The sequence below is a fragment of the Saccostrea echinata genome, unplaced genomic scaffold (assembly GCF_033153115.1).
Source record: "Saccostrea echinata isolate AGI-Se365-2 ecotype Australia unplaced genomic scaffold, CSIRO_AGI_Sech_v1 ptg000022l, whole genome shotgun sequence".
NCBI classification, from domain to species: Eukaryota; Metazoa; Mollusca; class Bivalvia; order Ostreida; family Ostreidae; genus Saccostrea; species Saccostrea echinata.
In genome coordinates, this window is record NW_026889771.1 from 12,799,889 (window position 1) to 12,814,232 (window position 14,344).

The window sequence follows — 14,344 nt, forward strand, 5'->3', positions numbered from 1 at the left end:
TTTGTTGTGAAGAAGATGGAAATATGCATATTTATTTTTTATTTTTTCCTTTCGGAACTACCTCTTGAGGCAACCTTCGGAATAGAAAGAACCCAAGAGGTTACGTGTGTCAAAATGGAGAAAAATTGAAGAATCTACGAAAACAGAAACGCCTCCCAAATTTCACAATGTTACTGGTTTTAGAACAGCTTAGGGTATGTTTCATTAGAACATCCTGTATTATATGATATGCTTGATTATATAAAAGAGAAATCAAAACAAACCTACTGTGCATATATTGAACTTTGGTAGATCACAAACCTGAATATTATCTGAATCATACATAGGCAGGAATTTTTAAAGTATATATTGATGATGTGATCCATTCCCTTTGAAGAAAATATTCACATAGTATAGTATTATATTTAAGAAGTTGAATTGACTAGCTTATGTGTCATTTGGTGCTATGTAAAAGGTACATACATGATATAATGAAATGACTTTAACATGTTTTACGATTAGCTGCAGAACTGTAGCTCTCTGCTTGAGAAAATTCGGACAAACAAAGCAGAGAGCTACAGATCCAAGCGTTGTAAAAACCTTCGATTTACGCCGCCGCTTTTTTGTTGCTCGCTTCGGTTATTATTTCTTGTATTTAATGCTTTAAAAGTGGTATCCAATAATTATCCATATATTTTACTCCAATTCCTGATGCTTTATTTACCTTTCGACGGTCTCAAACAGTCCTTTATGGTTTTGAAATGTCAGTTTAAAAAATTCCCATTCCGACGTCCATGTTATTGGGGGTTGTGCGAAAAGAAGTAATTCAAAGAACATATACTTGTCAAGAAAATGTAAATAAAAATTTCAGGAGGTTTAAATATCATGTATATTGTCTATAAAGATTAGAATACAACATGTATGTAAAAAAGAAATGAGATAGATAAAACCCGGGCGTGTTGTTTCAAGAGGACACCAACGTCGACGTCGGAATGCATTTTTGAAACTGATATTACGGCTGTCTGGAACTGTTGAAAGGTAAATAAAGTGTCAGGAATAGGAGTAAAATATATGGATAATTATTGGATACACTTTTAAAGCAGGGGAAAGCATTAAATACAAGAAATAATAGCCGAAGCGAGCGACAAAAAAGCGGCGGTGTAAATCGAAGGTTTTTACAGTGCTTGGATCTGTAGCTCTCTGCTTTGTCTGTCCGAATTTTCTCAAGCAGAGAGCTACAGTTCTGCAGCTAGTTTTACGATGTGACCGTTAAGGCCAGTTTACACGGTAATACCTGTCGTATACAACTTGTGGTTTACAACTTTTGTATTATATTCCTTATATGTCTACACGGTAAAACAGGTTTACATTCCACTCTATTGTTATTTAAACAAACAAAACGCTCCTTTGAAGAAGTACAGTTTTTTTTTCATTTTGTTAACATGGAAGAACAGGAAGAGGAAGATAGATATCTTTAATGTGCATTTTGATAATTTCATTTCCACTTGCTGTTGTGCCAGCAAAGAAGATCTAGAGGAAGGCCACGGGTCAGACAATGGATCGGGAGGGGAGTGATCACTATGGTGCATATCAGAACCACTTTTTCAATTCTAGAAAGAAGTATATGCGGTATATGCACATTTTTGCCCCCACAAAAGTCATATTTTGAAAATTTCTTGAAATGTATATATTGTGTGAGAAATCTAAATTAACAAAAAATATTATAGTTTCGAAGTAGATTATTGGCAACTTTTGTTTCTATGACGTCACAAACTATTCGGATTTTGTGTTATTTTTCAGAAAAAGGAAAAAATGGACAAAATTTGTTCAATTTTTACTATAAAATTTATAGAGCGCAGGCCTGCTCAAGAACAATATTTACATATTTCATTGATATTATCATTCTACACATTATATCAAAATATTGAGTTGGAGCAGACCTGCGCTCGGTGATTTTTACTCAAATTATCGACGTAATATACACTTTTTCTGTATAAATCATTGAAATTTTGAATTTACGTCATCTTTCTGACGTCATATTTAACATATGGCGTCATGGCTTATGAAAATATTCAGTGCTTTGAAGTCTGCAGATATCCCCCTGTTTTAAAACATAATTATATATTTCTCCGCCAAAGTTTGATTTTGGGGGCAAATATTGGTCATTACCAAATATATTCCTTTTCTGCGAATAGATATATGGCAGATTTTGATGATCTTCTGGACGTAGTATCCCCGGCCATTTATAAAGAAGCAGGACACATGAATGAGAAATTCAATTTCAGCAGCAGAAGGATTTACTCTTACACTGCGTAAATCTTTTGACCACCGGTCAAATATAAAATAAATCGTCTATTTGAAATATATTTAAGAAGGAATGCTACACCAAAATTTATTTGATGGATCTTCAAAACATCCATTTTAAACTAAGATTTTAGCATTGAAAGATTGATATTCGCTCTTAATTATTTGATGCGATTTGTTTCAAATTTATTCAGCGAAAATGTTAAAAAAAATTACATTTTAAATTTGAACAAGCCATAACGTATAAAAATGTTGAAGTATTCTTTTAAAATATTGAATTGGTCAGTAGAGCATAAATAGATCACCCAAATCCCAGACCACTGATAGGCTAAAGATAGAGAGTCTCATACGACTTGCTGTACAGAATAGAGACACGCTCTATTCGAACGCGTGGAATATATGACTCCGGGAAGGTTTAAATTCCGTATAATAGCCCCGTACACACGGTAGCATTTTGATGTATATGACAAGGTTTATACAGCTTGCTTTACCGTGTAAACCGGCCTTTAGGGTAAGCGCAGTTGTACCATCAAAAACCTTTACACAGCTTACACTTGTAACAGTGCAACTTTGGTCCACCTCTTTAAACTTTAAACCACACAAGATACAGTCTAGGCTATGACGTTGTATGTAAGTTGCATTTCCCTGAAACAGAGTCTAAATGGGCTTTGTAAGTTCATTTCATGGTAGAGTAGATGCAATTTTGTTTTGTTTCTTTTAAGCTCTGCAAGAACTAAATCTTTACGATAACTGTGGGCCTGTTACATTTGCCATTATCACATGGCATGCTGGTAGCAAAGAAATTCTTGGAAGGTACACAAAAATTTGCCTGATGGATATACAGATTGCAATTCAAATTTTCTCTGTTCTTACATGTTAATCTGTTGATCTCACTGCACTCACTTATAAATGCTGTGGACCAAACCCGGCCCCATCAACCCCAAACAGGTGCTATACAACTTTAGCTATCTGGCCACTGGTGATCAAACCTCCATAACTGCTCATTCTTAAATCCCCCCTTCCCTAAGACACCAACTCAGGCTATATCATGGCAGGACTTTCACTGACACTTCTAGGTGAACATAGTCATGGCACTTCATGTCATAGGAATTTAGAAAATGCAATGGACCAGATGGGAGAATGGATTTCTCAATTTTGGGCCTCCAAATTTTAGACCTCTACCAACTGAGCTATCTGACCACCGGCAAAAGAACCTGCCGGACTGCCACATTAATGTCTAAGTTGGTGAATACACATATATATGTATATATATCACAAATTTAACCAACCAAAAGTTTAGAGTTTCCATCACACATTTTAGTGATTAAACCTGTTTGTAATAGAGTTGCTGATCTCTGCTATTTATGTGTGGAGTATTTATGCATATCTGATATATTATTTTGTATGGTGTATTTCATGTGTATTTCGTTGCCCGACCTCACTGCTCAGAATCCTGAACAATTGATATCGAAGAAAAATTAGACTTAATCAGACCAGAACCGGTAGCTTCCAATCACTATCAACATGATTAATACATAACATGCTATATGTATTGCAAGCTATTCATACATTTCAACATTTTGAACATTATTTATAGATTACATGTAATAGAACATGTTATTGGCCTGCAACTGATTTAATCTTTTCACAAATGATATGACATTACATTTAAATTTCAAAAATGAGTTTCCTTATTTATGCAGGTGTTGTTGGGCACTTACATTTTAGCTTACTTATACAATAGAAATTATATCACATTGAATATACCAGGAAATTTTTAGTACTCCTTCCCTTAAATTCCTTTGTCAATGACATGAAAGCACTGTTAAATTGCAGACCTGTTAACAAGTTTTGTTAGTTTCAGTTTATGTCTTTTTCTTGTTTGTTTACTTTGCTCATTGTTAGTCACTGTGAATTTTAGTTATGGATATAACTTTGGTTTGTTTTGCTAATCTTTAGAAGTATGCAAACTACAGTTTCTGTATTTGAACAATGTAAAGAATAAAATCATGTTTGTTTGCAAATTTTTTGTTCTTAAAAAATCACAAGTAATTAGGATAAAGTAGCATATAAATATTAGTAAACTTATTAACTAACAATGAAATAAGAAAAAAATAAATAAGAATAAACTGTGTATTTGGGCTGAATAACTTATGTTAATTTTGTTTGTGTTTGTTTTAACACAAAATAATATTTTAAATTCTGATGCTTGTTATTTTGATGGTTAAGAAATGTTTGTTATTAAGCAAGTTTTTCTCTTCCCAGATAAATCCACCATGACCTGAACAATGTTAGATATAGCAGTGCTGGCTGGGATTTGTCTGAGCTTTGCCTCAGTCCTGCTTGTCTTTGGATGTATTTGCCAGCTGTTCAAAAAGTCATCTCATGAATTTTCAGTAAGTTTTTCACAACTCATGGTCATTTTTGGCCATGTATAGTCTACATTAAAAGCCATTCACAAGGTTTTTGCCTTAAAAATGTGTCTCCATCACAAATGCAGGGAATTTTATGAAACATATAAATGCATACACTTATATGTACTTGTATAAAGTCTAATTTTAGCTTTATTTTGTTTGATATAAGATATTCACATGAAAAATTATAAAAAAAATACTGGTAATGATATTTGTCTTTTCATTGATAACTTGGTACATTGTTATTATTTATTCCAGACTTTTGAAAATGATGTTGAGGCAGGCCATGGCCAGGGATTGTCCATATTTTCTACCCAGAATGCAGTTGCCGAGACTTCAGAGGTCAGTCAGGTTACATTTGAGCCGTTGCCAGATATACTCGCCAAAACTGTGTCAGCTACAGCACTTCGGCCAAGAATCTCAAGCATTGAAAAAGAACAGCAAAGGATCTCTGCTAAACACATCAGTAATAATGATTTTATGATTTTAGTCTTCATAAACAATCAATAATAGGCATACATTTCTCGATTTTAGCTTTAACTGATTGCATATGCATGTAAATTGTATTTCAGAATTAAAACAAACTAAACTTTTTAAATATATGTTATAACATACATGATTGAATTATATAATCAACTTTTCTATCATTTCATACATAGCAGTGTACAGACCATTTCCTCGCAGCAATCTTCTGTATGTGAAAGAGATTGGTATAGGTTGGTTTGGTCAGGTAAGATTATTTAGAATCAGCATAATTTTTAGTTCACCTGAGCCGAAGGCTCAAGTGAGCTTTTCTGGTTGAAATTTGTCCATTGTCTGCCGTTGTCTTTATAATCTTTTCACATTTTCATCTTCTCAAGAACCACTGGGCCATTTTCAACCAACTTGCCACAAAGTATTCTTGGGTAAAGGGGATTCAATTTGTTCAAATGAAGAGCCACACCTTCTTCGAAGGGGAGATAATTACGAATTTGTTAAAAATTAATGGCATCATTTAAAACTCTTCTTCTCAAGAACCACTGTGCTAGAAAATATGAGACATATATATATGTCAATGGAATACAGTTAAAATCATTTGCCCAGTCAGATAAAGCGTATCATATCAGACCTCCTGCAAGGCTGTCAATAGAGAAAATTTTATGTGTCCATCTAATAAATCATCTGAATACAACATATGAAACACTAAAGATGGGGTTTTGGTTAAAGAGACGAGTAGGAGAACATTTCCCCGACAAAGTGGTTGCAAAAATATGATAGGTAACACTGTTAGTACCTTGGAAATCAGCCTCGAAGCGCGGAACCCCTTGTTTGTTTATAATTTTTATTTCTTACCTTTTGTATTTTTATGATACTATATATGGCCAATTTTTAAACCTTATCACAGTACAAACCAATTGCACAGAATAACGTACAGATAGAATTGTTTTAAGGAAAGAATGGTACAAGGCATCGTCGGATACCCACAGGTGATCTCGTCTTTTACTTATCTGATAAGTAAATGACGAGATCACCCATGGGTATCCGACGATGGGTACAAGGCTGACAATGGGTGGCTTCATGTCCTGTGTAGATACTCATTTCTTATTCACATGCTTGTTTAAATAAAATACAGTGTTAAAATGAAAATCACATGCACAGCTCTTGATATGATGTGTCATGAAATGGAAAGACTGTGTGATCAATAAGAAAATTACTTGAATATTTTTGTTTATTGAATTTTTTCTGAAAGATTTCCTAGTTTATATGTCATATGATGATGAAGGATTATACATGTACATTGTTTTATATTGTAGGTGTTACTTGGAGATGCCGAGAAAATTAATGTCAATTCTAAAAAGACTAGAGTGGTTGTCAAACTACTGAAGGATGATGCTACAAGTTCTGAACAACAGCTGTTCTTAGAGGAAGTTGCTGCTTATAGGTAATAATTATCAGTTGGGTACATGAACACACATTATTCATGTAAATAGATTGAATGTTGTTGAAGATGTAGAAAGTTTTTTGGCCGATTCCATTTTATACATTCCAGAATATGGAAAAAAGTCAAAATTTTATTGGTAATGATCAATTTGATTTTAAAATTCTTGGTAAATACATAGTAGATTCATAAACATTTTCAGAAAAGATGCAATTATTATGTGGACTGTGGCTTCTCTTTCAATTCATTTGCACATATCTGTAAACAAAGTCCATCCTTTCCCACTGATCTAATGAAAAAAAATTTTGTTTGATTTGAAACAAAATTTTTTTTTTTAATTTGAAATTTTTTTTTTGGGAAAAAAATATTTTGTTTGTCTTGAAACAAAGTTCTTTTTTAATTTGAAGTTGTTTTTTTTTTTTTTTTTTTTTTCAGGGAAAGAAATGTTTTGTTTGATTGGAAAAGAAATTCTTTTTTAAATTGAATTTTTTTTTCAGGGAAATTGAGCATCCAAATGTGCTTCAACTCCTTGGCCAGTGTACAGAGTCAGCACCATTCCTAGTCATCCTGGAGCAAGCACCATTTGTAAGATCATCTTATTTCAAGCACAACAAAATTTTAAAGATTCATTTTCTTCAAAATTGAATGAAATTGCCAAGTTTAGGATATCACTTATGACTGTTGCATTTATTTCCACATGCTAAAAAGTTAAATTTTCATTTACTGGTAATTAAATTTTTTCTGCTTGTAAACATTCCATATTGAAATTCTATTCTTATTTTAAAGGGAGATGTAAAGTCGTACTTGAAGAGATGTCTTCCAGAACGAGAATCATTTATAAAGCGGGGTATGCCCCTGAGGTTTATCATAGACATGGCCTCCGGACTGGCCTCTCTACACAGACATGACTACCTACACCAGTGAGTAAAATTAATTTAAAAAATATTAAATCAATTGTGAAATTTGGTATTAACTTTAATATTTCGAATACCATGGATATGTCTAAGTGAGTTAAAAGTCCCAACTACTCCTTCTTTAAATGTTTTTTAACCTTGGTATCGAGAATCATCGGATATCCTGTAGTTTTTCTTGGTCTCATCAAGTTAGGACAGGTTTGACTGTATGTTTTCAACACAATGGTAATGTAAGTGTATTAGCAGTTCCAATACACACAAACAGGGTATAAATCCAGTAAAATGTATGACTCTTTAACTGATGTTTTACTGATTTGAGATCAACTGTAGCATTGCCACACAAAATGAAACAAAGGTTTTAAAAATCAAAAAAGAAAATAAGGCTAATTTTTTTATGTTGTGCAGAACAAGTGTATATAAACACTATATTCAGTTGTTGTCAAATAATTTTGTTTTGTTTACAGTGATTTTTCCTGTCGTAACTGTTTGGTCATGTCTGATCTGTCAGTGAAGGTTGGGGACTATGGAGTGGCAGAAGATCACTATAGGGTTGGTGTTTGAAACATCCCTATTTATTGAAATATTATTGATTGTGAAATGAAATATAAAAAAAAAAAATCTTGAGATGGGGATGAAATAACTTTTGCAGATATACATTATTTCTCTGCATTTGAACCTTCTCACACACAATGATTTATTCTTAATCAGTAGAAAAAGGAAATAGTGACAAATACATGTAATTACTAGACTCATCATGTTATGTATAAAAAAAAATGTATGTAACACACATGCATACATTTATTTTTGAAATTGAAAATTTTTGGTACAGGAGGATTATTATGACACAGGACAGAATCTGCTTCCCATCCGCTGGATGGCACCGGACACCCTGGAATTACAGGACCTCATCTGGCAAGTTACACAGTTCTCCAGGGAATCCAATATATGGTAGGTACTTCAGGATAAGAAGTAATGCTACAATGGTATTGCGTGGGCTCTGTTTTTAGAATAATTTAACAGAATATTTTGTGTATGTCATAGAATGATCGTAGACTGTGATATCAATTCTTGAAAGTAAATCTGGAATTTCATGGCCTGGGTATAAACTGGGTATATATATATTTACATAAATCTGCTCTTTGTTTTTTAGGTCATTTGGAGTTGCAATATGGGAAGTTTTAGAATTTGGAGAGAAGCCTTACCATTTCATGTCAGATGAAGAAGTTTTACAGAAGGTCATCAAACTGAAAGTGGTGGGTCTTACCACAGCCCCGTCAGAGGACCAGAAAGATTTGTATGTCCACGGAGAAGCCATATTAAACTAATTCTTAATATATGTTTTCTAATGAAGTAAAAGACAAAAATAGAATACATCTGTTTGAAATCAATCCATGTCTATTTATTTCTGCAAATGAGGAAATATTGTGCGTAAATACTGTAGATTCTTATATATACACAAGGAATTTATTTGCAAATGAAAGTTCGTTTACAGAAGCCTCTTTTAATTGAAAAAATTATTTCTAGTGTTTGTTTGAATATAATAAGCAAAACAAAATTTTCAATGTTATACAGGTCTGACCTTATTCCTATTTGTTGTGCTGGAGAGCCTCCAAGTTTAGAGGACATTCACTCACGTCTGCTTGAGATTCAAAAAAACAGACAAGATCATCGTGCCAGTCTGGAGAGTGAATTTGACTCAAAATGGGAGCAGGCCCCCACAAAAGTGGAGCCAAAGGTTGTAAATGTTCAAAAAGACATTCCTCCTGAGCCTTCAGAAGCCAAAGATGTCCAGAATATGGCAGCTAGTCCCAAATCACATTCATCTCTGTCATCACCTTCCATTGTTAATGTTATAGCAGACGTTCACCTTCCACCAAAAGATCATTTGATGAAAACAGATCTTCATTCAGCTGAGTCAGATTCTTCAAATATACCCATAGTTAGTGAAAGTACATGTGTATCTAAACCTGTGAGTGCAGTTACTCGTCCTGTAAATGTGCCATTGAAAACTGAAGAAGTGGAGGATGTCATAATGAATGGCCATGTGGTCGAGGAAATGGAGAAGCCCTCTGATGCCAATTCTGTTCAAACAATTTCTAATGAGAGAATGAAAGAGGTGGAAAAGCCTCCTGTGAAACAAATGCCTACAGATAATAGTGTAAATGTAGAAGAATCTTTTGATATTTTGGGGGGAAATTGTGATATTCAAGTAGAAAGTATGACAAATTTTCAATCTCCCCTGCCAACACTTAACTCCCCTCTCAAAATAAGGAGTTCTGATTATTTAACAAGTACCCCGGTAGAAAAAAAGGAAATGTCTGATGAAGTCCTACATTCAGAAGATCCAGAAATCCAAATGGAAGAGAATCAGGAAATTGAAGTGGAGATGAGGAAGAAAGTGTGTGATGGAAGTGAAAGTCCCACTGGAAGGGGAAGGAAACCTGTAAAAGCCATGATACCCAGAGCATTATCTGATGAGATGGAGGATGATGAGAGTATAGGACGTTACTCTGCTGCTGACATAGATAAAGCTTTAGACTTTATGAATGAGAGTGAGGGTAAGGATAGTGTTCTAGAGGCCCAAAACGAGAGGGATTCCGTGAGTTCTGCCATTGAGGATGACATCGATGAGGAGGAAGATAAACTGAAGTTGCTCAGAATGACAATTGCTAGTGCTCTGGGGCAAAAGGAAGATGAATCTCAGGTTGATGAGGGTGGTCATAGCAGTGACACAGAAAACCCATTCATGGATGATTTAGATATTGCTAAGGAAATCTACAGGTCAAAAGGGACAACTATTCCTCCTACAAATCATACAACATCGAGGACCTTAAATACAATTCCAGAGGATGGCATTCCTGTAGAAGACAATTTGGTAGAGACTGCCAGCAATGCCAATACAAATTCCACAAAATCCAGTCCCATAAAAAAAGCTTTAAAATTTAATCCCTTTGATGAGTCCATTTTTTCGAATTCAGCACAAGACACTTTCGAGTGGGATGATTACATAGGAGATGAGCTTGTGGGGAAAGTGAATGATGATGACTTCCAGGATTCCCCAAGGCAGTCCATGGAGTTTCCCGATTGGACTTTAGAAATGGATGCTTCATCCAGTTCTGGAAATGAATCATTAAATCATTCCAAACCAGGAAGTGAGGCTTCCGACAGTCGTCCTGGAAGTCGAGCTAGCAATCATTTGTCAACCTCTGAATCAGAGGTAAAAAGTCCGGTCGGATTAGCTGCTCGCTCCTATGTCAAAGATCTCCTATCTAAAAAACGCTCAAGTGCTTCGCCATCTCTCTCCTCTTACATATCTGATAAATCCTCTTTCTATGCTTTATCTCACAATTATGACTTAGATTCGTCTGAGCATGTCACCTCAGACTCCGAACTATCCAATTCTCCGGTCAGCATATCCAATGGAGATGGTGCATTTATAGAGGAATGGGATCTTGTTTAATCCAAGACTGATATATCTTTATAATCACATAATCAGGTAACTAAGCTATTAATACACTCTGCATGTGCTCATATTTTCTTTGTTTCAAAGTTTGAATCTATCTGGGTTTTGTATAGATTTTTCATTAGGCTTTGCTTGAAGTCTAACAACATTTTTTTCTTATTGTTCTTGGCTTATGTAACTGTTATGTGAAATTTGGTATTTCGCACAAGAACTTGGAATTTTTTTTTGCTTTATTCCTGGAAAATTACATTTAACTGTTTAAGATAAAAGATTAATTTCTAATGCACATTTGTGTAAAAGGTGGTGTTTTCTGAGTTTAGTTTGAGCACAGTGCAGGTGTGTACAACTAGATTATCATCCTATTTACTGGTACTGTGATAAAATTTTATAAAAATTTTAACATTTATACATACATGTACCTATACTTGTACTAGTATTGTAAATGCATGAAAGAATAGATATGAATAGATAAATTTAGCATGCTAAATTTGTACCTGAAATGTATATATATGCAGAAGTGCATCTTGTAATATTAGTAGATGCTATGAATGAACATATGCCCTAATCTATTAAAGTTTACTATTGATTATGTAATCCTTTACTTACCTTTTGGATTAATTACTGGGACCTTTAGCCCTTACCTTTAGGCATAATTAAGAGTAATCATGGCAGTTGTAAGCTACATATAACATTGTCAAGTGTAAATAGAAATTAGCTATGAAATTTGTATATATATCTAGTAATTTATGTGTAGAGGATATTTTTCTACAGAATGAAAAATTTTATTCAGTAGGTATCAAAAAAAGAGGTAATAAAATACATAATTAATTTTGATGGTAAAATCACATGAAATATCTTGAGTAAAATATGGAAAGTGCATAAACCATAGAGGTAAATTTCTTCCAGATGCTTGAAATCTCCAACAAAATTAAGACAGTATTCCTTTTCACATTGTAGGACTCTGATGAGGACCAAGACATTGATCTCAGCACTAGTACTCTACAAAACACGGTCAGAGAGGAGGACAGTACCTTAGTAGCAGATGACCAAGTCGTGCCTCAGCTGTCAGAGGATATGCATGACTGCACAACTATTCCAGAGAAAAATTCCACAGAGAATTCAGAGGAATTAGGAGAGGAAGAGGTCAAAGGTCAATTGCAATCTGAAGCAACTTCTAGCATTCCTGTTTTAGAGAGCCAAGGGGCTGACATAGAAAAACAAAAGCTTTAGATTCTAAAAGTTATATTAAAGGAAATCTGTCGAGTATTTGTAGATATTTACCTGTGGATTTCCTCATGAACAAAAAAATTACTTTCATGTAAAATGAAAGAGATTTAGACTTTGAAGTCACATTTACTAATGGGCGAATTTTTTTTACAGCTGTCACAAATTAAATATTATTTGACCTGTATGTAAAGATGGATTCGGAACATCTTATTTTAATTAGATCAGTATAGATGTGGTATTTATAAATATTCATGATGCTAGCCAGAATACAGAGTTCCACTTTATTATTTATTTAAGATTTTTTGCTTAAAATGTACTTATCATGTTATTTTTTAAGCCTAAAACTGAGATTTTATTTTATATATTTCTAAGATAAAGGAACTTTACTAGCAAATTTAATTTGATTATGTGACAGAAAGACTTGTGGAAATTATATTCAATGGTGTAGGTCTGGAAAAAAAAACACAGGTGGTGCTGCCATTTAAGCGAAAGTGTTTTTATAAAGTGCTTAACTATGATACCTGTGAAAAAAGGAGATTATGGTATTGCATTTTTTTAAGTGCTGCATTATTGAGAGTTGGCAGTTTGAAGTATTTTCTTGTGTAATATATACATATATCAACAAATAATTTTTTAATCTTTGTTATTGCTAACTTAAATTTGTATGTATGATTATACCTCTGTGCAATAATTATTTTCTTATCTACTCTAGTCTGTGTAGAATTTGGGCTTAGGATATCAATAATTTAGTATTTTAAATTAATTATAAAGTATTAAGCATATCTGAAATTTGCATTAAGTGTAACAATGCAGTTTTTTATGTTAAAATTATTCTTAGCTTCAGCTCTTTTAAGTTTATGCTGTAACTTTAAGTATAGGAAGTTTAATATTAATCAATTTGTAATTGCAAATCCATTTCACATTAACACATATCAGTATTGTTGATTTGTCATATATTTACAAAAGAGTTTTCATTTTTTTTTATATGATGTTTTCATGGACAAATGGTTCTGAAAGAATAATAATTTTGTACAGGTTTATCATGCATTGTGCTTTTGAATAAATTAATATTTTTATGCATTTTTAAAGCTTTGATTTATTTGGGAAAAAATACCTAGGTGTTATATACATGTGTAGTTTTTTAAAATTTCAATGACCCAGTCCTCAAATTTATATTCATTCTATAGCCTGGTGCATTTTATCTAAAACAAGACCTAATACAGATGTTTGCTCAGAAATACCTGTATAAACAAAAACATAGGTAGTCAAAGATTTCACATCAGTGACTTTTATCTTTGTAAGGCAAAGTCACATATCAAATGTTCTGGTAGTGTGCAACATTTATGGAAGTTTGGTCTGGGTAGGATTTTTACTTAGGAATGGATTTACTCCAAAAACTTTTTTCTATGCATTCATATGGAAAATGTAAGATTCAGCATCTGAAGCAAGTCTGGTAGTGTGCAACCTTGGATGCATCAACCATACAAGTCTGGTAGCATGGGGCTTAAAGGAATAAATTGCAATCTGGTCTTTCATCCAGGAAAATAGAAGTCAATGCAAGTATGGTATTTTCATTCCTACATGAATCTTCCATGCAGGTTTGGTCCAGGTAGGGCTTATAGTTACTTTGGAATGGACCTGCTCAAAACTTTAACCTGGACACTCATTCTCAACATGTAGGTCAGATCCAGCATCCGAAGCAAGTCTGGTAGTGTACATCCCTACAAGTTTGGTCCAGGTAGGGCTTATAGATCCTGCTCCAAAAAATCTCATCCTGTTTGGCTGAGAATGCAGCATTTGAAACCTGAATGGTACAATGAAACATAACTTACTAGATGCATCATCCAGGCCACTATGGATCAATACAGGGCATAGAAATACTTGGAAAGAAAACTGGTCTGAATAGGTGTGATAAAAGCAAAAATAACAATGGGCAAAATACAGTATTCTAACATTCAAATCTTGCATACCATAGGTTGAGATCAGATATAATCTAACATTTTATATTAACCTTGAACTTTGAAGTAATATTTTAATCAAGGCACATAATGAGATTTAAATTACTTCAATCACAGGTTTAGTCAAGATAGTCAGATATAGACAGATATTTGCTGTAAAAATTTCC

General features: G+C 33.6%; 1 protein-coding gene across 2 annotated transcripts; it reads left to right on the plus strand.

Annotated features, from left to right (window-relative positions):
* The first annotated feature begins 87 nt into the window (after positions 1-87).
* LOC133190441 (serine/threonine-protein kinase LMTK2-like) lies at positions 88-12,964 on the plus strand. Of its 2 annotated transcripts, none has more exons than XM_061326085.1 (12): positions 88-194; positions 4,549-4,679; positions 4,956-5,163; positions 5,357-5,427; positions 6,491-6,618; positions 7,113-7,200; positions 7,402-7,535; positions 7,994-8,078; positions 8,359-8,477; positions 8,680-8,823; positions 9,102-10,746; positions 11,950-12,964. In XM_061326085.1, the coding sequence occupies exons 2-12, from the start codon at positions 4,572-4,574 to the stop codon at positions 12,220-12,222; spliced, it is 3,003 nt and encodes a 1,000-aa protein (XP_061182069.1). In that variant the 5' UTR covers positions 88-194; positions 4,549-4,571; the 3' UTR covers positions 12,223-12,964. The 2 variants fall into 2 exon arrangements, with proteins under 2 accessions (XP_061182069.1, XP_061182070.1); XM_061326086.1 differs by having other exon boundaries at positions 9,102-11,025; positions 11,950-12,088.
* The last annotated feature ends 1,380 nt before the right edge of the window (positions 12,965-14,344 follow it).